This window comes from Dasypus novemcinctus, chromosome Y (genome assembly GCF_030445035.2).
Source record: "Dasypus novemcinctus isolate mDasNov1 chromosome Y, mDasNov1.1.hap2, whole genome shotgun sequence".
Classification (NCBI taxonomy): domain Eukaryota; kingdom Metazoa; phylum Chordata; class Mammalia; order Cingulata; family Dasypodidae; genus Dasypus; species Dasypus novemcinctus.
This window is the reverse complement of record NC_092216.1, coordinates 10,068,243-10,087,850: the sequence shown is the minus strand read 5'-3', so window position 1 is coordinate 10,087,850 and position 19,608 is coordinate 10,068,243. Positions and strand designations below refer to the sequence as shown.

Below are 19,608 nucleotides of genomic sequence, written 5' to 3'. Positions count from 1 at the left end.
GATGATGCAACTGGAAAAGGACCTTATATGGAAGGTTCAATGCGGATCAGCAGAATATCCATGTCTACATAAAATAACATGACTTTAAAATGCTGTTTGACCTAAAGTAAGGGGGAAATGGAAAGGAGAAATGAGTTTATATGGCTACGAGTTTCTAAAAAAGAGTCTGGAGGCTGGCAGAAGGATTGCCCTCATGCACAACTGAGCAGAGTCAGAGAGACAGATAAAGCAGATACAACCCCCAGATATTGGTTCCTATGAAGGCTAAAGAGACCCATGAGAGTTATGGTCATGGCCGATGGGGTTTACTACCAGGGCAGATGGCCCCTCTCTGGAAATGGTGTTTATGTGTGATGAATCTGGACTCAGATGGGATCTCCCTTCATAAGACTTTCATACTAATCTGCTGGAGGTGCAGTTAACGTTGGGGTTTAAGATATAGTTAGGGGATTTGAATCTCTGGACTGATAATGTGATAGCCAGGTCCTGAGCCTCAACAGACTCCAGCACCTACAATCTGATTTATTGGACTTACCACACTCAGCTAAGATGGAGTTGAAGAAGGACAATCACCACACCATGGAGCCTAGAGTGATTACAACTGAAAATGGGAGGATGGCAGCCAGCATCCATGTGGAATCTGAGCCTCCTCTTGACATAGAGGTGCAATGGACACAACCAATCCAATGTCCACATAGAAGAGGTGGCATTGGATTGGGAAAAGTGGACATGGTGGACGATGGGTATGGGGAAGGGCAGGAAGAGATGAGAGGTGGGGGCGTATTTGGGACGTGGAGCTGCCCTGGATGGCGCCTCGGGGGTGATCACCGGACATCGTGGATCCTCACAGGGCCCACTGGATGGAATGGAGGAGAGTATGGGCCATGATGTGGACCATTGTCTATGAGGTGCAGAGGTGCCCAAAGATGTACTTACCAAATCCAATGGATGTGTCATGATGATGGGAACGAGTGTTGTTGGGGGGGGAGAGGGGGGATGGGGGGGTGGGGTTGAATGGGACCTCACATATATATTTTTAATGTAATATTATTACAAAGTCAATAAAAAAAAAAAAAAGAAAGAAAGAAAAAAAGATATCACAAAAAAAGAAAATTACAAACCCATTTCTCTAATGAATAGGGATGCAAATATCCTTAAGAAAATACTTGCTAATTGAATCCAATAACACATTAAAAGAATTATCCATCATTGTCAAGTGGGTTTTATACCAGGCATGCAAGGCTGGTTCAACACAAGAAAATCAATCACATACTACACCACATTAATAAATCAAAGAAGAAAAATCACATGATGTTATCAATTGATGCAGAAAAGGCTTTTGACAAAATACAGCATACTTCCTTGATAAAAACACTACAAAAAATAGGAATTGAAGGAAATTTTCTCAACATGGTAAAGGCAATATATGAAAAACCCACAGCTAACATTGTATTCAATGGTGAAAAACTAAAAGCTTTCCTATTGAGATCAGGGACAAGACAATGATGCCCACTGTCACCACTGTTGTTCAATATAGTGCTAGAAGCTCTAGCTAGAGCAATCAGGCAAGAAAAAGAAATAAAAGGCATCCAAATTGGAAAGGAAGAATGAAAAGTTTCACTCTTTGCAGATGATATGATTGCATATCTAGAAAGTCCTGACGAACTACAACAAAGCTGAGAGAACTAATAAATGATTTCAGCAGACTGTCAGGATACAAGATCAATAGGCAAAATACAGTGGTGTTTATATACACTATTAATGCACAACCTGAGCAGAAAGTCAGGAAAAAAATTCCATTTACAATAGCAACTAAAAGAATTAAATATTTAGTAATAAACTTAGTCAAAGATGCAAAGCACTTTTATTCAGGAAAGTATAATGCATTACTAAAAGAAATCGAAAAAGACCTAAATAATTGGAAGAACATTCCATGCTCATGGATTGGAAAACTAAGTAACATTAAGATATCAATTCTACCCAAACTGATACAGATTCAATGTAAGCCCAATAAAAATTTCACCAGCCTCTTTTAAGCAAATGGAAAACACAATGATCAAATTTATCTGGAAGGGTAAGAGGACCACAATAGCCAGAAACATCTTAAAAAGGAAAAGTGAAGTTGGAGGACTCTGACTTCCAGACTTCAAATCATATTAACTAGCTACAGTTGTAAAAACAGCATGGTACTGGCATAAAGATAGACACATAAACCAATGGAACCAAATGATGGTTCAGAAACAGACTCTCACATCTATGGCCAAGTGACTTTTGAGAAGCCTGTCAAGTCCTCCCAGTTGGGGCAGAACAGTTTATTCAACAAATGGTGTTGGGAGAACTGGGTATCCATAGCCAAAAGAAAGAAAGAAGACCCCTTCCTCACACCTTATACAAAAAATTACTCAAAATGGATCAAAGACCTAAATATAAAAGGAAGTACAATAAAGCTTCTAGAAGAAAATACAGGGAAACATCTTCAAGACCTGGTGGTAGATGGTGGATTCTTAAACCTCACACCAAAAGCATGAGCAACAAAAGAAAACATGGATAAATGGGACCTCCTCAAACTTAAACGTTTCTGTGATTCAAAGGACTTCATCAAGAAAGTGAAAAGGCAGCCCAGTCGATGGGAGAAAATACTTGGAAACCACTTATCTGATAAGGGATTGATTTATTTATATATAAAGAGACCATACAACTCAACAGTAAAAGAGCAAGCAATCCAAATAAAAAATGGGTAAAAGATTTAAAGAGATATTTCTCCAAAAAGGAAACACAAACGGCCAAAAAGCACATGAAAAAAACGTTCCACCCCACTAGCTATTAGGGAAATGCAAATTAAAACAACAATGAGATATCATCTAACACCACATAGAACAGTCATTATTACAGAAACAGTCAACAATAAGTGCTAGAGAGGATGTGGAGAAATAGGAACACTCTTTCACTGTTGGTGGAAGTGTAAAATGATGGTCCAGCCTCCCTGGAAGACAGTTTGGCACTTCCTCAGGGGGCTAAACATAGAACTGCCATGTGATTCAGCAATTTCTCTACTAGGAATATATCCAGAGAATTGAAAACTATGAATGAAAAGACATCTGCACACCAAAGTTCATAGCGGCATTGTTCACAATTGCCAAAAGATGGAAAGAATGCAAGTGTCCATCCATCAATGAATGGATAAACAAAATGTGGTATATTCAAACAATGGAATACTATGCTGCAGTAATAAGAAATGAAATTGGGACATATGTGATAACACGGATGAGTCCTGAAGACATTATACTCAGTGAAGTAAGCCAGACACAAAAGGACAAATATTGCATGGTCTCATTAATATGAACGAAATACAAATAATAAACATGGAATTAAAACCTAGAGTAAGGTTATTAAGGAGATAAAAGGAAGGTTGAGAAGAGTTCTGGATGCTTACTGCACCTAGAAGTTTTAATTCACTTGACTGTAAAAGTGTGAAGATGGATAGAGTTGATAGTAACACATTTTAGTGAGTAGCAACTGGTTTATAAATGGGATTGTGACTGAAAAAGGTAGTCTGGGGAAGTAAATGTCAATAGAAAGCTAAAGAATAATCTAGGGACTGAATAACACAGTGAACACAGAAACAGGTGCGAATGGTGGTTAAGGCTACAATGGAAGAGTCCTTCTGTGAGTGAAAGAAGATGTACATCACTATTGCAGGGTGATGGGAATATGGAGAAACATGGGAAAACTACAACTGGTGTGACCTATAGACTGTGGTTTAACAGCAATACTGTAATATTTGTGCATCAATGCCAAGCTGTACTGTGTTGATAATGGAGGTGTATGGAAAAAGTGTGCCAAATGTATGCTATAGACCATGACTGGTGGTAACAGTCTGATGATATTGTCTAATAATCTGTAACAAATGTTCCACCACGGTGTGGAGTTGTATGGAAAATCTATACATCTGTATGACTGTCTTGCAAGTTCACAATATCTGTAACAAAAATAAATTTTAAAAAATAGTATGGGTTGGGGGAAAAATACACTAAATGTAAGACAAGGAATATAGTTGGTAGTAATATGCTCTTGCAGTTTTTAACAAATGTTTCACACCAATACAAAGAGTTAGTGAAGGGGTGATATATGAGACTTCTGTGTGATGTTACATATGTTTATTTTGTAAGTTTGCAATCTTTTCTATACACTTACTGTTTATGTGTTCACGTATGAATGATATACTTCAATTTAAAAAAAGGTAGGAGAGTAGCAGGAAAAAAAAAAAGCACTGATCTGTATAAAGAGTGAACCCAAAGTAAACTATGAACTTTAGCTAATAATATAACTAGAACCTTGTTTTGCAATTGTAACATATTTACCACACTAATTCAACATGTCAGTAACAGGAAAGAATATGTATGGGGAGGAGAAACTATATGGGAAGTGTGTACTTTCTGCTGATTTTCAATAAACTTACAACTGCTCTGAAAAATATATTAAAGAAAAACAGATAAAGGATGTACTAAATTGCCCTTCCACAATACAGTTTAATGGGCTGTGATATTTTAATGTAATTTTATAAAGGTCATGATCCAGAAATAATTTTTTCTTACTCAAAACTCTAAATGGTTTTGAAAAATAGCTTTTGCTGTAAACTTGGTAATGATCCTTAAATTCAACCTATAATCAAAAAGCAGAACAGTGATTATAAATGAAACATTGAGATAAAAGTCATTTCAATAACACTCTTTGAATCACAGGTAATGTCAGGTTGCTTTATATTATGTATCTCACACTGCTGGTAAAATCGAAAACAACTGAGACATCCATCTTTACACAAATTTGCAGCAGACATATTTTCCAAACTCAAATACAGTTCTTTTCTGGTAGCAGTTTCTAAATCATAATGTAAATACAAAAGAACCTTCCATAATTCAAAATCCATTAAACTGGGCAACTAACCAAAAACTGAAAGGGACTTTAATCTGCAATGTCATGACCTGATAAAAGGCAAACATAAGGAGACGAATCTAAATCATGGTATAAATGCTTTCCACATGTTTCTCATGGAATATCTGGTAGTACCTAGTTATATAAACAAACTTTTCACAGAAAAAACAGGGAAAAATCTCCTTAATAATTGAGAAAACAAACATCAAATCTAATTACGGAACCTCTGCAAAAGAAGTCCATACTTTTCATTAGTAGACCCATATTATGAAATTGTACTCAATTATTTTCATAGATTAAAATCAGCTAATTAAAAAAAAACTTGTGGAAATCTGCTCTTTTATTTAAGTTCACATAATATCTTTGATTTTACCTCTTGACCCAAAAAGTCTAAAGTATTGGAAGTTTGCAAGTTTCTACTCTAAAGAACATAAACAGGGTAATTTGTAAATTGGAGATGAAATCGACTGAGGTCTCCTGATTAAATAGTAGAAAGATATCGATGATAATTTTCTGGTTTAGATGGTTTATATTGAGTAATACAGATAAATGTCATTGTTCAATGGAAATAAATAATGAAGTATTTGGGGTTGATGGAACATCAAGCCAGGAAATTATTCTTAATGGTTAAAGTGGGGAAGAAAATGCTTTTTTGTAGTGCTTCCAACTTTTCTCCAATTTTGTTATTACCTTGGTAACAATAATACAAGCACAATTTTACAGCACATAAAGCTTTAGAGGAACTCATTTTTCATACTAGAGAGGTACTAAAACTTACATGTAAATGAAAAACAACAACAACAACCCAGAACTCTAAGGAAATAAAGAGTTAAAAAAAAAGTTTGAAAAATATAATAAAGAAAGCTGGAAAAAAGTCAATACAAGAGTTAAATATGTAAACAAAATCTTTACTTATTTTTACAAAATAAGTAAACAAGAATAGTTTGAAAGAGAGAAGAGTAATTAAAAGGTAAGAAAACTAAGATTTAGTTAATCCAATACCACATTCAAAATTACAAATAAAGCAGTGAAAAATATTAGCACAGAAAAAAAGTCTCTCATAACTAAAGAAATCAAGTTCTCTGACTGTGTCAGTTATCAGTACTAAAAGAAAACAAACCAAAGAACCTAACAAAATCCCACCGAAGACACCCCATCACAAAATTATAGAACTGAAGAATAAATAAATGAGTAGATAATAATGAAAGTAGGAACAAATTTCCAACTTAAAATTCTATGCTCAGACTACCTCAACTGAGACCTTTTTTGCATTCAGGTAAGCAATATCTCAAATAAATTCTACCTCCCATGCACTCTTTCTTGGAGGGTAACCTTGAGTAAAACAAAGAGCACCTCAAGAAAGACCAAAGACAGAGAAACACACAGGATTCACCACAATACATTTTTTCAAAGTAGTCCCAGAAAGAAAGTTGCATTAAACAGACCAACTTAACTGCATCACAAACAGGAAATGCTACAAGAAAACATCTGATCTAACATATAGGACCCCATGGTAAACTGTTTTGAGAAGTTAATGGAGGAAATACGGAAGATTTAATGGTTAGTACCAAAGAAAACACAGCAAATGAAAAGGGGTAATGTTTTAAATTTAGCATAAAACAGGTGTGAATATCCTAGGACACATAAAGATTTTTATAAATAATTTTGAAAATATAAAACAATGAATACAGATTTAACCAAAGATTGTGAGATGAACTTATTTTCACCTATGCAAAAAAGAAACAGTATATGTTATCAAAACTTGAGAATGTAATAGCATAAACATTTTACTTAGAGATAGAATGGTATATGGAGAATAAAAGATAAAAGGTCAATGTGTTTGAAAGAAACACAATGGACGGTTAAAAAGACACCTGAGAATGTTCGTCATTTTATAATTCCTTGGAGAATCTTGACCTGATTGTGTTGAGTATGAGTCTGGTTTGGAAAAAAAAATTGTTACTAAATATTTTTGCCATCAATGGAAAATATTTTTTTCTGCAGTGGATGACAAAATGATCCAAATTATAGACTATAAAACAAGGTATTTCTCACATGGAAACAGAATTTGTTCCTTCTTTTTATCCATCATGTACTTCGTAAATATTCTTCTTTTGGGGTTGGGTGAAGGGCAATTTTCTTACCTGGTGGCATAAGTTTCATAAGTATTCTCGCCCCATCTCTAAGAGGTGGCATATTCAACCTGCTCCCTAAGTCTGCAACTTGCCAAAGAAAAGAGACGTATCTGTGATGTAGAGACATTATCTAGAATATAGAATACATAAAATATTTACTTGTACATTACACTGAAAAAATTTTGTATGAATCAAAATTATTCACTGTATCAAAATAATTTTTCTACTGGCCAATTATATTTTAGCATATACTATTTTTATTCCCTAATATGTCTTCCCTGTTTTTACTTTTACAAATGCATTGATCTTTCATGATGCAGCCATATCATTTGTTAAGCTTTCCAAGCCACTATGTGTAATTTTTTGTGATGGTCTTTCTATTATACCTTTCATATAGCACCCAGATATTGTATAAACAAAAAGCATCTCACTTTCTCAGAGTAATCGCTTCTGGTTAAATTCTTATTTTATTTTGCAGGAAGCCAAATCCCACAGACTATAAAGTGTGTCTGGTGTAACTGTAGCATAATAATTTTTATGGGGAAAAAGAAAAGGTTAAGAAGGAGGGTAGTAACTGTTTTTTTAGAGAAAGACTTGCGACTATTTTTCTTTAGAATCAGTTTGAAAGCAGAGATGAATAATATAGATTTCTTTCTAAAGCTATATATTTAATAGTAGTATAGTTAAGCTGTAGCAAATTAATTCAATCAAAACACAATACTCTGGGACATTTTTATTTTATAATCATACAATTAAGGATATCTATTACAAAGTAAACTGTTAACTATACTGGTATTTGATATTTTGCCTTATCTATGAAACTTCAAGCTTCCCAAGAAAAAGAACCACACTATATAATTCTATGTATTCCCAAAAAGTATAATGACTTCGATAAAGTAGCTACTCACCACTCCAGGCAAAAAACTTTCCACTTCTGGATTGGGACCATCACTGTAATGATTACAGTGATTTCCTGGTGATCCAGTTGAGGAGTCAGAAGAACTATCAGGGCTTGAAGGCATATTGGAACTTATTTGTATAAGTTTGGCTGTAATTAGCTGAAAACAACATTATATATTAGTAGCAAAGAAATGGCAATTATTTTTACAGTATACAGAAACTAGTAATGTACCAAAATATTAAAAAATATTTTATGCTTTAATTTCAGAGACACATGTAAAAGTACTGTCCAACAGAACCATTTAGACAGTTTATATCCTCCACTATACAGTACATACTATGATGCCTGTCTTGCTCAGGGTTAAAAGCTGAACTCATGACACATAATACATGTATAACTCACACTCAATGAATACATGATTTAATTGTTTTGAAATACTGATAATTATATATACTTACTGATTTATCCTTTAAGTTTAATTGTCCAATTAGCTTTTTGTCATCTTCAGAATCTATCGGCTCACCTCCCACAAAGAGTTCAATTTTTGTATGGGTTACATTGGCTTTGATACGATTGAGAATACATCGTCGTACTGAGCCAACTGTATCATTTGTGTGAGACCATATGTCCAAGTCATCAACCTGTCTGCCCTGGTTTGGAAATCGAACTATAAAAGAGAGGTGTTTACCACGGAATGCTCTGGGGAAAAATTAAAAAGAAAGGGAAAAAAGAGATCACATTCAGCAGATTGCCATGACATACAGGTGGGAATTTAATATCTTCTTATTAATAATGAGTTAAATTTATTTTTTTATTTATTTTTGGAATTCTGGAAACAATTCTATGCTGCTTGAAAATTATAAACATTGTAATTAATCTTGGAAATATAACTAAATCACTTTAATTGTTGTTATATCTGTATCTTTCGCTGCAGGTCATAAGGTTTCTAAAATTATGACATACATGAGTATTACACATTAGTTATTTCTAATCTACAAGTCCGTTGAACTCCCTAAGACTCTTTAAATGTGGAGGTGAGATACAGTACTGACAAAAATGCTATGAAGCACATTTTTCTTGAGAAATTCATATAACATCAGAATCTACCCCCTAATAATACTTAAGTTGATAAATCCTCTTTTCACAGGTTAAGGTATAAAATAAAAATGCATATTTTCAAGATGAACCAATCAAACTCACAAAAAAACCCCTTCCCAAAAAGGAAAAGAAAAAAAAACAAAAAGGACCCAGTGATTCTCATTTTGTAAAGTTCCCTAAACTAGAAATGTTATTTAAACTATTAAATAATTTAGCTAGTTATTTAATACTTAATAATTTATTAAATGATAACATATACAAATTGGTTATGATTATATAAAATAATCTAAATTAAATTATTTTATGGATTGTTACTAAATTTAAAGAAATTCTATTTTTATATATTCTTTCGCATATCTACTGGAAAAACAGCTATTAACATTACTTGTCAACTTGATTATGCTTTTAAAAGTGTAAGTGTATGAGATAAAAACAAAAGTATATGAACTGCAAATTCCCATGCCACACATAATGGGTAATAATATGGTAAACAAAAAGAATATAATAGAGAATGTACTTACAGGTCCCCCTTAAAAAATATAATGTACAAATTTAATTGATCGACTGATTCACAGTAGCAGGGACTGAATCCAGGACTTCACATATGGAAAGCAGGTACTCAACCACTGAGCTACATCTCTTCCCCATGAAAGCTGTTTTTTTGGTTTGTTTGTTTTATATGTTTTTCAGGAGATACCATGGCTCAAACCTGGGACCTCATACATGGGAAGCAGGTCATCAACCACTTTACATCCACTCCCCAAATAATGTTTTTAAAGGCAGGACATCAAAACCAAGAAATAAAAATTCATCTCATTCTCCTTTTACTTGTATGTCATTACTTTTCTATTAACTGGCTAGGAAAATAACAGAATCAGTATTAGATCAATTTCTCACAAACCTTGACATAGGTAGAATTGTTCTTTCCTCATGAAAATCACTGTCACATTCATTTATATATTCCCTTAAAACAGTTAATACTCGAACCATTCGAATAGCTTCCTGTCTTGCGCAATTAATACTGTCTTTGTCACTATCCAAAACACATAGTGTATCATAGGAGGCTTTCAAACGATCAAAGCAAGATTGAATGAAGTCTTCATGGATCACTACCTATAAATAATGGCCCAAATAAAAACAGTTCAAGTTGCTTAGAAATCGAAAAATTAAATGACATTCCAAATAAACGCGGCAAACTTTCAATTTAAACTATGCACAATTACATATACCAATACTAAAACACAAAGTTTTCTAAAAGGAGGCTTGGTAGTTTGAAAGTAAGCAAGCATGAACTAATTATTGTTTTAATAAACCTATGGATTAAGTTCAGTCAAATATGGTTTGATTTCTAGTCTTCCCAACATACAAAAATAATTCTAAAACTCTAATCATCTTTAGATAATTATCAAAACCATATTCATTTAAACAAAAGTGGATTAAATACTTAACTATTTTTTACAAGAGATAAATAATTTCTAACTAACTCTAAGTTAAATGAAAGTGTATACCAAGCACAAAGTACTTTCAAACTAATTTTAGTGGAATATTCATACACTTAAATCCTCACCTGATTGACCTGTAACCTGGGGCCAAGATTTGTATATATTTCTTTAAGAAGATCTATAGCTCTGCTGGCAATGTCATCATTGCTCTGAATCACTACCTAAATCCAAAAAGATTAAAGAATTAATACCTCTCAAGAAATATTTTAACGAGGCACATAGATTCTATTCATAGCCTCAATTATTTTTAATATAATGTTGAACCGCAAAAGTTGAGTCCAATAGTCAACTTAATAGAATCAAATGACAAAACAACAGATGCAAAGAATGATTATAAAGATAATACAAATCTTCTGAATAAAGTAATTTCCTTAAGAATGAAAAAAATATAACATGGTTCAACCTATCATTTAATTCTACAATTTAACATCATAGTAGCTTAGCTGTAAAGTTTTCAAGGAGTAATTAGAATAAGCTAAAAATTAAATGAAATACCATTTAACAAAAAAAGCTACCTCCCCCAGTTCAATGTTACATGTAGCTCTTTGTAAACCATGCAATTAAATAAGTGTTTTTCAAATTAATTTTAGAATGCTAGGACATTATAAAAGTGTATCAGGGCTGACATTCTGAGAAATCTAAGAAGGGAAAGGAAAAGTCTATTTTTTAACGTCATTGGGTATATCAAGTACACTTCTATTACTTAAATGGGTTGCTGCTTTTTAAAAAGGTATAAAAACCACTGATTTAAATGAATGATACTGATTCAACCACCAGAGCAAACATCTTAAAATCATATCCACAATCATATAAGGTTCCCTATTATAGGTTAGATTTTTAAAGATGGAAATAATGTTTATATTATCACAAGTTAGTTTTGAAGAGAATTTAAAATCCTAGTCTTCAGTTATTTAAATGTATCACAATATATCAGTGTCAACGAAGGTCATAACTCCTTACAAATTACAGTAGTTTCTTCTGCCTGTAGTTTATTTTTGCATTAGTAGTACAATAAACACCAAATCAACAATGAAAGGAAAAAAACAGATATCTGCACTAAACATAAGGAGAGAAAACAGTAACTTTAATGAAGGGAGGTAAAATATATGTAGGGAGACAATAGTTAGCGCGTTATATACATATGAGAAAGAGTAAGAGAACCCGAGTAAGGACAAAAGGAACATCAGTGACAGGAGGCAAAAGAAAATTAAAGAAAAGAAAACATAACTGGCAAATACAACTGACACAATTAGAAGCTAAGGAGTAATAATTACTCCACTAGACTTCCAGCACAAGCACTAGAGGAGGATAATGCATTTAATTCACAAACAAAATTATGATTTCTCAACAAATTTTTAAAAATACCACCTATGATACAAGGCTTGCAAATGAATTTCTTAGTTCTCACTTACCCTCCAAAGGTAGTCTAATCCTATTAATTCTAAATCATCCATCATATAGGTTCTTCTTTTTGCTACTAATTTCCCTTCTCGACAATTCACAGCTTTGAAGAATCGTTCAAAACATTTCATTCCATTTTCAGTTAACAGGGATGGATCAAGTTGAAGCACATTACTTTCAAAGAAGTCCTTATTAATATCAGGATCTAAGTCTGGTTCATCCCCCATTAACTTGGAATACCACCTAAAACAGGCTTCACGATCACAAAGGAAAACTGCATTCTCTGCTAAGCATTTCCATATTTGTTTTGCCTGAGGCGCACAGAGCCACAACTGGCCATCCTTCAATAAAAATCTTGGAAAAATATAAGAAAGAAGTAATTAGGGTGTATGTATTTTCTTCTCAAAAGGGATTTATTTGAATATGGATAAAAATACATTTCTCAAAATTACACTTGGTTACAACTAAAAGGTATAAATTCTTTCAAAAGAAATTATTTCTTAACCACATTACGGAAGTAAAAAATCAGATATTAACTCATTTACCAAGGATTTATTAGACACATTTGCCAGAAATTCTGACAGGTATTTGAACTAAATAGTAATAAAATCTTTTAATAGAAACTCTTTCCTTGCCTTTAAGAGTTCAGCCTTTAATATTTATGTTACATTCTAGATTTTCATATAATGCCATACTTAAGTGGCATCAACAAAAAATGAGGTAATCTGAATTATTTTTCAGATATAACAATGATGATATGAGTTAAAATGCCTAAATTTTATAACATCTCATATACTCAGTATCTAGCCACATTAAAAAGGACAACCTACGCATACTTTAAACTAATTTTTATGTCCGTAATCATTAGGATGCCAGCAATCAAGAGTAAATTATGTCCTCTAAGACTTTTAGTTTTGTGACTATTACTTTTGTTCACCAAAATAAAACAATAAAGTGACGGTTCTGCCTCAAGCAGTCTCTTCCTTCAAACTAGCTTTCTAGTTTCATATACCATCTTTCCATCTACCTCTATTTCTATGAATGACCATGAGAGAAAACACAATCTTAATGTCATCCAGATAATTTTACATTTCAAATAAGTTACGCTCACAAAGCTGAATCTCAGTTTTATTAATCAAATGGAAATAACACCTGCCTCAAAGGTTACAGGGAGGATTAAAGTGATTAGCACAAGGCCAAACATAAAACAGGCATAACTCTTAGTTCCTCCTTAATGAGATGCACAGGTAGGTACTTACAAAGTAGGAACTATCACAGGTCCTCTGATATTAACCTTTAATAAAGTAGATAGATGTGACGCAATTTTCTCTCCAATAAATCTAAAAGATACCATATATACCCACACCAATCAATAACAATGGCTATTGGACTCTCAGTTACCACGAAGCAGTTCCTTTATTTCAGGTACTTAAAAAAAAAAGGAGGGAGCAGATGTAGCTCAAGTGGTTGAGCACCAGCTTCCCCATGCATGAGGTCCCAGGTTCAATCCCCAGTACCTCCTAAAAACCACAAACAAAAAAGGATTTGTTTAGAATCTGAATAAATATCAAACATCATGAAATCTGACAGTTCTCATTTTTCTCAACTTGAAAATATGTAAAAAGTTAAGAATCTTAATATTAGTATATTAGTAAATATTAATATATTTACCAAGTAGGAAATACAGACTTTAAGGCCATCTAAATATTTTCCACCGACTTAGTTAAATCCTAAATATAAATATTATGTAACTAACACATCCCGCCCCCCAAATATTCAACAGAATATATCTGAAAATTTTAAATAGTCTTGTTTTGCTCCATGATAAGGTAATTTAAATTCTAAGGAACCACTCATTATCCAAGCTATATATACACAAACATATATGGACACATGCACATGTCAGTAAAAGCTAAACAATACTGAGCAAGTTCAGGCTTGGACATATTTAGCTCTAGTTCATAGGATTTTCTTGATCCTTAAGTTATTTAACAAGGACCACCTTTTAGTCATTATTAGAATAAAAAAGCACCAAAACAGGTAAACCACATTGTTTACTTATTGCTCATCAGAATATTAAAGATAATGTGGTTCCAACTGGTTGTTTTTGTGTCCTTAAGTTCAAACAATAAAAATATGATCTTTTAGACTAAATGTACATTTCTAACATAAATTCAAACTCTATAATGAAATTTAAAATATTTTCTTCAAAATGGCAAAAAAAAAAAGGTGTTAACATTTACAAAACATTTAATAATAATTACATAGGAAAATGTTATGCAAATATTAGGCAAAATGATATTCCAAGTAGGAAAAGACTGACAAGAGAATGGCCACTTAAGAAACACTTAGTTTAATATTAAGCACATTGTAACACTGCATTTTCCCCCTCTGTGACTTAAGGAAAATAGCATTAATTTTTAAAACAAACCTAAGGAAGTTAAGCCGTTCTTGGACTTCTTGAACATGACTGTATCTACTTCCAAGCCTCACAGTTTGTGGGTCATAGTCTTCATGGTCTGCAAATTAACAAAATTATGCATTATACACATATATATAAAAGTGGGAAGATAACTTTTATTTCAACATAAATTGAAATTTTCAAAGTGTAAAATATACAAGAAATTATCTTATACACTTTACCCATATGCACACACTGTTTTGTCCATTTGTTTTTGTCAGTATCTCTACTTATACACAAGTATATTATTTTTCAGTGACAATGAACTGGAGATATTACTTCATTTTATACATAAAAACTGAACCAAAGTAGAATCATGTAATCATTTGTCCTTTTCCATTTAAGACTTATATCTCTTCCACAATGTCAGTATTCATTGAGGAAGTAGCACATATCTGCACTTCTTTAATTTTTACAGCTAAGTAATATTCCACTTTATGTACATGCCATATGTTGTTTATTCATACAGCCATCACTGATATTGAGATTCTCTCCCCCTTTGCTATTGTGAATAACGCTGCAAGACAATCAGTGTACAAAATTTGTTTGATCTTTATCTTTCATTATTTGGGGTATACAGCTAAAAGTAGAAATGCTGGGCCTTATGGTAATCTCATGTTTAATTTTCTGAAAAAACTAAAAATTAAAAATCAAAACAATCTTCCACCATATTTTTTATCTTCCAATTTTTCTACATCCTTACCAACACTAATATTATAATATCCTACCCATCCTACTGTGTGTAAGGTGCTATTGCACTGTAGATGTTGACTTTGCTATACTGCTGACCAGTTTTTCAGTCCTTTGGTGGTCATTTTATAATTTCTTTGGATAAACATTTACTTGTTATTTCTCTATTATATAATTCCACTGTTAGCGTTTTGTTGTTGAGGTATGGATGCTACATATATATCCTGGAGACATCTTGCCATTCTACATATAAAAACTGAGACCCTGTCAGATGTATTTACAAGTATTTTCTCCCATTTTATTGAATTTTTTTCACTCTCTGGATAGTGTCCTATAATGTGTAAGAGCTTAAAATTTCTATGAAGTCCAAATTATCTTTTTTGTTCCTGTCTTCTTGGTGTTAAGAAACTGTTACCAATCCAAGGTCATAAGAATTTTCTCAATACTCAGTAATTTTAGCTATTATATTTTGACTTGATTTTTGCACACAGTGTGACATAGGAATCAAAACTTCACTGTTTGCATGGGTATATCCAATTAATGCAGCATCATCTGTATACACACTACCTTTGTTGAAACCAACTGACCATAGATATGTGAGTGTAGTTTTAGACCCTTAATTCTACTTCACTGTTAATGTGTCTTATTTTTATGCTAACCACAATGGTCTAGTTATTCCAGCGCTTTGCAGTAAGTTTTGAAATCAGGAAGTATGACTCTTTCTACCTTGATCTTCCTTTTCAAAACTGTAAGCCTTTTTTGGTCTCCCTGTAATCTATACTAATCTGAAAATCACTTTTTCATTTCTGCAAAGAAGTTTGCTGGAATTTTCTTTCAAGGTTGGCACTTTTTTCTGTAGGTCACTTTGGGTATTGACAGCTCAACAAAATAAAGCCTTCTAATCCATGAACACGTATCTTTTTATTGACATAGGTCTTTAATTTCTTTCAGTAGTGCTTTGAGTTCTCCATGTTTTTTTTTTCCCTTCACCCGACTAAATTTATTTCTAAGTATATTATTCTTTTGGATGCACTGTACATGAAATGTCATTCTTCATTTCAAGCTATTAATTTCTGGATTGAAAGACAACCTATTTTATTTATGATCTTGTGCACCTCAACTATGCTGAGTAATTTTGCTGGAAGGTAGCCCTACCATCTTTCTTGTTCATTCATTGTTTTTTTCTATATATAAGGCAATGTTATCGCAAATAGTTTCATTTACTCCTTCCCTGTTTGGATGTTTTTCTTTTTCTGCCTAACTACTCCAGCTAAAACTTCCACGGCAATGCTGAATGGCCGGGTGAAAACAGGCAGTTTCTAATAAGCAGGACAACTTGAAATTCACCAGTGCAGACAACTGGCCTTTTCTTTATTGAAAGGTTTTTTTTTAGCAAGTCAATGCCTCACTTGAACTTTCCTTTGTCTCGACTCATTAGGTAATTTGTGAGCATCTAGGAATTTGCCCATTTCATTTAGGTTATCTAATTTGTTTGCCTATGTTTCAGTTAGCCAGGCTGCTCTGAGAAATATCACAAAATGATTTGGAGTAATAAGGAGTTTACTGATTCCTGAATTAAGACTTTAAGTCCAAAATCAAGGCATCAGTGAGGACGTTTTCTCCCCGAAGTCTGCTGCATTTTGGTGCTTGTCACACTTCTCAATTTCTTGGTTTGTATCCCTGCCTCTTGTCACACAGAGATCTGTCTCTCCCTCTGTCATCTCTTTGGTTTTGGGAATTTGGCTTCTCCCTGTGGCCTCCCATGAATAACTGCATCCAAATTTCTTCTGCTGATAAAGTAGCCCCTTAAAATATATCGAGGACCATGCTGATTCAATTGGATCATACCTTAACTAAAAATAAACACCTTTGAAAGTGCTTATTTATATGATGTCACACTCACAGAAAGTGGAATAAGTTCACTGGCATACATAATTCAACCTACAAAGTACTACTGCTCATATTTTCCTATAATCCTTTTTATTTCTATCAGGTTAGCAGATATTCCCCTATTTTCATTTCTAATTCCAATATTCTAATTTCCCTGTGTTAAGGAAACAGCATTTTAATTTCCACGTACTTCTGGATTTTCCATTTTTCCCTTTGTTAAAGCTATATGGCTCCAATCGATTATCACTGGGCACCGTACTTTGTATTACTTCAATATTTTATTAATATATTTACAATAAGATAATTTATGGCCCAACATATGACCTATTTTAGAGAGAAATCCATGTACAATTAAGTAGAACATGTTGTATGGAATGTATATTGGGTCTAATTTGTTTACAGCATTGTTCATGCTATTTCCATATTTCTGTTCAGTTAGACTATTGAGTGGCTATGAAGGGGTTTATAGGAGACTGCAACTACTACCGTAAAACTCTCTATATCTCTCTTAAATTTTATCATTGTTTGCTTCATCTATTTTGGAATAGTGTGGTTAGGTGCATACATGTTTACAACTACTATATCTTTTTAATGTTTTTCACCTTTAGTCAATTTGTAACTCCTTTTTTTTAATTAATTAATTAATTTATTTATTTAATTTCCCCCCCTCCCCTGGTTGTCTGTTCTTGGTGTCTATTTGCTGCGTCTTGTTTCTTTGTCCGCTTTCTGTTGTCGTCAGCGGCACGGGAAGTGTGGGCGGGCACCATTCCTGGGCAGGCTGCTCTTTCTTTTCACGCTGGGCGGCTTTCCTCACGGGCGCACTCCTTGCGCATGGGGCTCCCCCACATGGGGGACACCCTTGCGTGGCACGGCACTCCTTGCGCGCATCAGCGCTGCGCATGGCCAGCTCCACACAGGTCAAGGAGGCCCGGGGTTTGAACCGCGGACCTCCCATATGGTAGACAGACGCCCTAACCAGTGGGCCAAAGTCCGTTTCCCATCCTTTTTTCTTTTGTAATCTCGATTCAAAGTCTATTTTGTCTGACAATAATATGGCCACTCCCATTGCATATTTTGATACTGTTTGCATGAATTATCTTTTCCAACATTTGTGTCCTGAACCTAAAAGGTGTCTATGGACACCATATAGATTCCTTTTAAAATCCAATTGTTGGGCATATTCTTCTGGAAAGAAAGTTTAATCCTTTAATTTAGTATGATTACCTTTGCCAGTTAGCTATTTGGTTTTTATATGTCATTTTTTGTTACTCAATTCTTCCATTCCTGCCATTTTGAAATTTAATGGTTTTTGTTTGTTTTTTTGCAGTATACCACTTCATTGCCTTTTTCTTTCCTTTTTAATATAATGTTTACTTATTCTCTTAGTGGTTAACTTAGGATTTACAAACAACATCTTATGTAAAATAATCCAGTATGAATAATACTGGCGTAGTTTCAACAATATGAAAACCATATGGTCCCAACACATCTCCATCCCTCCTCCATTATATTATTTGTCATAGATGGCGTCTTTATATATTTTTATGGCTCATGAACATAAATGTTAAATTGTAACATGCATTCTCTTTTTAAATCATACAGGGAAAGGGAGAAGTTATATACTGTAGCAGGTTGATATGGTTATGGATTCCAAAAATAGATACTGGATTATGTTTGTAATCTGGCCTGTACCTGGGCATGATTATGATTAGGGCTTTGATTGGGCCATGTCATTAGGTTGTCGAGCCCCCACCCACTAAAGGGACTCACAGATAAGACACAGACAAGTTTGAGGGTTTCTGATGTTGTAGTTTTGATGTTGGAATTTGAAGTTGAAGCCTTAAACTGGAGACCTGGGAAGTAAGCACACGAAGAGAGAAGCAAGCCCTGGGAAGAAAGGAACCTTGAACCGAGAGAGAGAAGCAAGACCCTGGAGGGGAGGAACCCAGGAAGCCTGAACCCTTGCAGACGTCGGCAGCCATCTTGCTCCAACACGTGAAAATAAGACTTTGGTCAGGCAAGTAACTTATGTTTTGCGGTCTGGTAACTGTAAACTCCTACCCCAAATAAATACCCATTATAAAAATCAACCAATATCTAGTATTTTGTATCAGCACACCTTTGGCTGTCTAATACATATACCAAACCAAAAGTACAATGTTAGAGGCTTTTATATTTATGAAATTAACTTTACTAGTGCTTTTATTTTATTATCTAGTGTCCTTTCGTTTCATCCTGCAGAAGTCCCTTTAGCACTATTTATAGGGCAGGTCTAACAACTGAATTTCCACAGTCATTGGTTATCAGGATATGTCTCAATTTCTTGAACAATAGTTTTGTAATATATAAAATAATTGGTGAATCATTATTTTTTTCCCTTGCAGCACGTTAAATATGTCATCCCACTGCATTCTGGATTCCAGAGTTTCTGAGGAAATCTGCTATTAATCTTACTGAGGATCCTTGTACATGGCAAGTCCTTTTTCTTTTGCTGTTTTTAAATTCTGCCTTTGGCATTAGGAGTTTGATTATATATGGATTTTGCTTGGAGATCCTGTAAGAGAAGTTTTCTGCCATTATTTCTTCCAATATTTTTTT

At 33.7% G+C, this 19,608-nt stretch overlaps 1 protein-coding gene across 3 annotated transcripts in view; it reads right to left on the bottom strand.

Annotated features, from left to right (window-relative positions):
- The window catches only part of LOC139438386 (ubiquitin carboxyl-terminal hydrolase 9X-like), a 160,252-nt gene that overhangs the window by 74,898 nt on the left and 65,746 nt on the right, over positions 1-19,608 (bottom strand). For all 3 annotated transcript variants that reach the window (XM_071213501.1, XM_071213502.1, XM_071213503.1), the window contains exons 15-21: positions 14,401-14,488; positions 11,981-12,323; positions 10,634-10,729; positions 9,968-10,179; positions 8,427-8,667; positions 7,976-8,125; positions 7,077-7,197 (exon numbers count right to left, since the gene is read on the bottom strand). In XM_071213501.1, the coding sequence (XP_071069602.1) occupies positions 7,077-7,197; positions 7,976-8,125; positions 8,427-8,667; positions 9,968-10,179; positions 10,634-10,729; positions 11,981-12,323; positions 14,401-14,488 (1,251 nt within the window). The remainder of the gene's footprint in view (positions 1-7,076; positions 7,198-7,975; positions 8,126-8,426; positions 8,668-9,967; positions 10,180-10,633; positions 10,730-11,980; positions 12,324-14,400; positions 14,489-19,608) is intronic.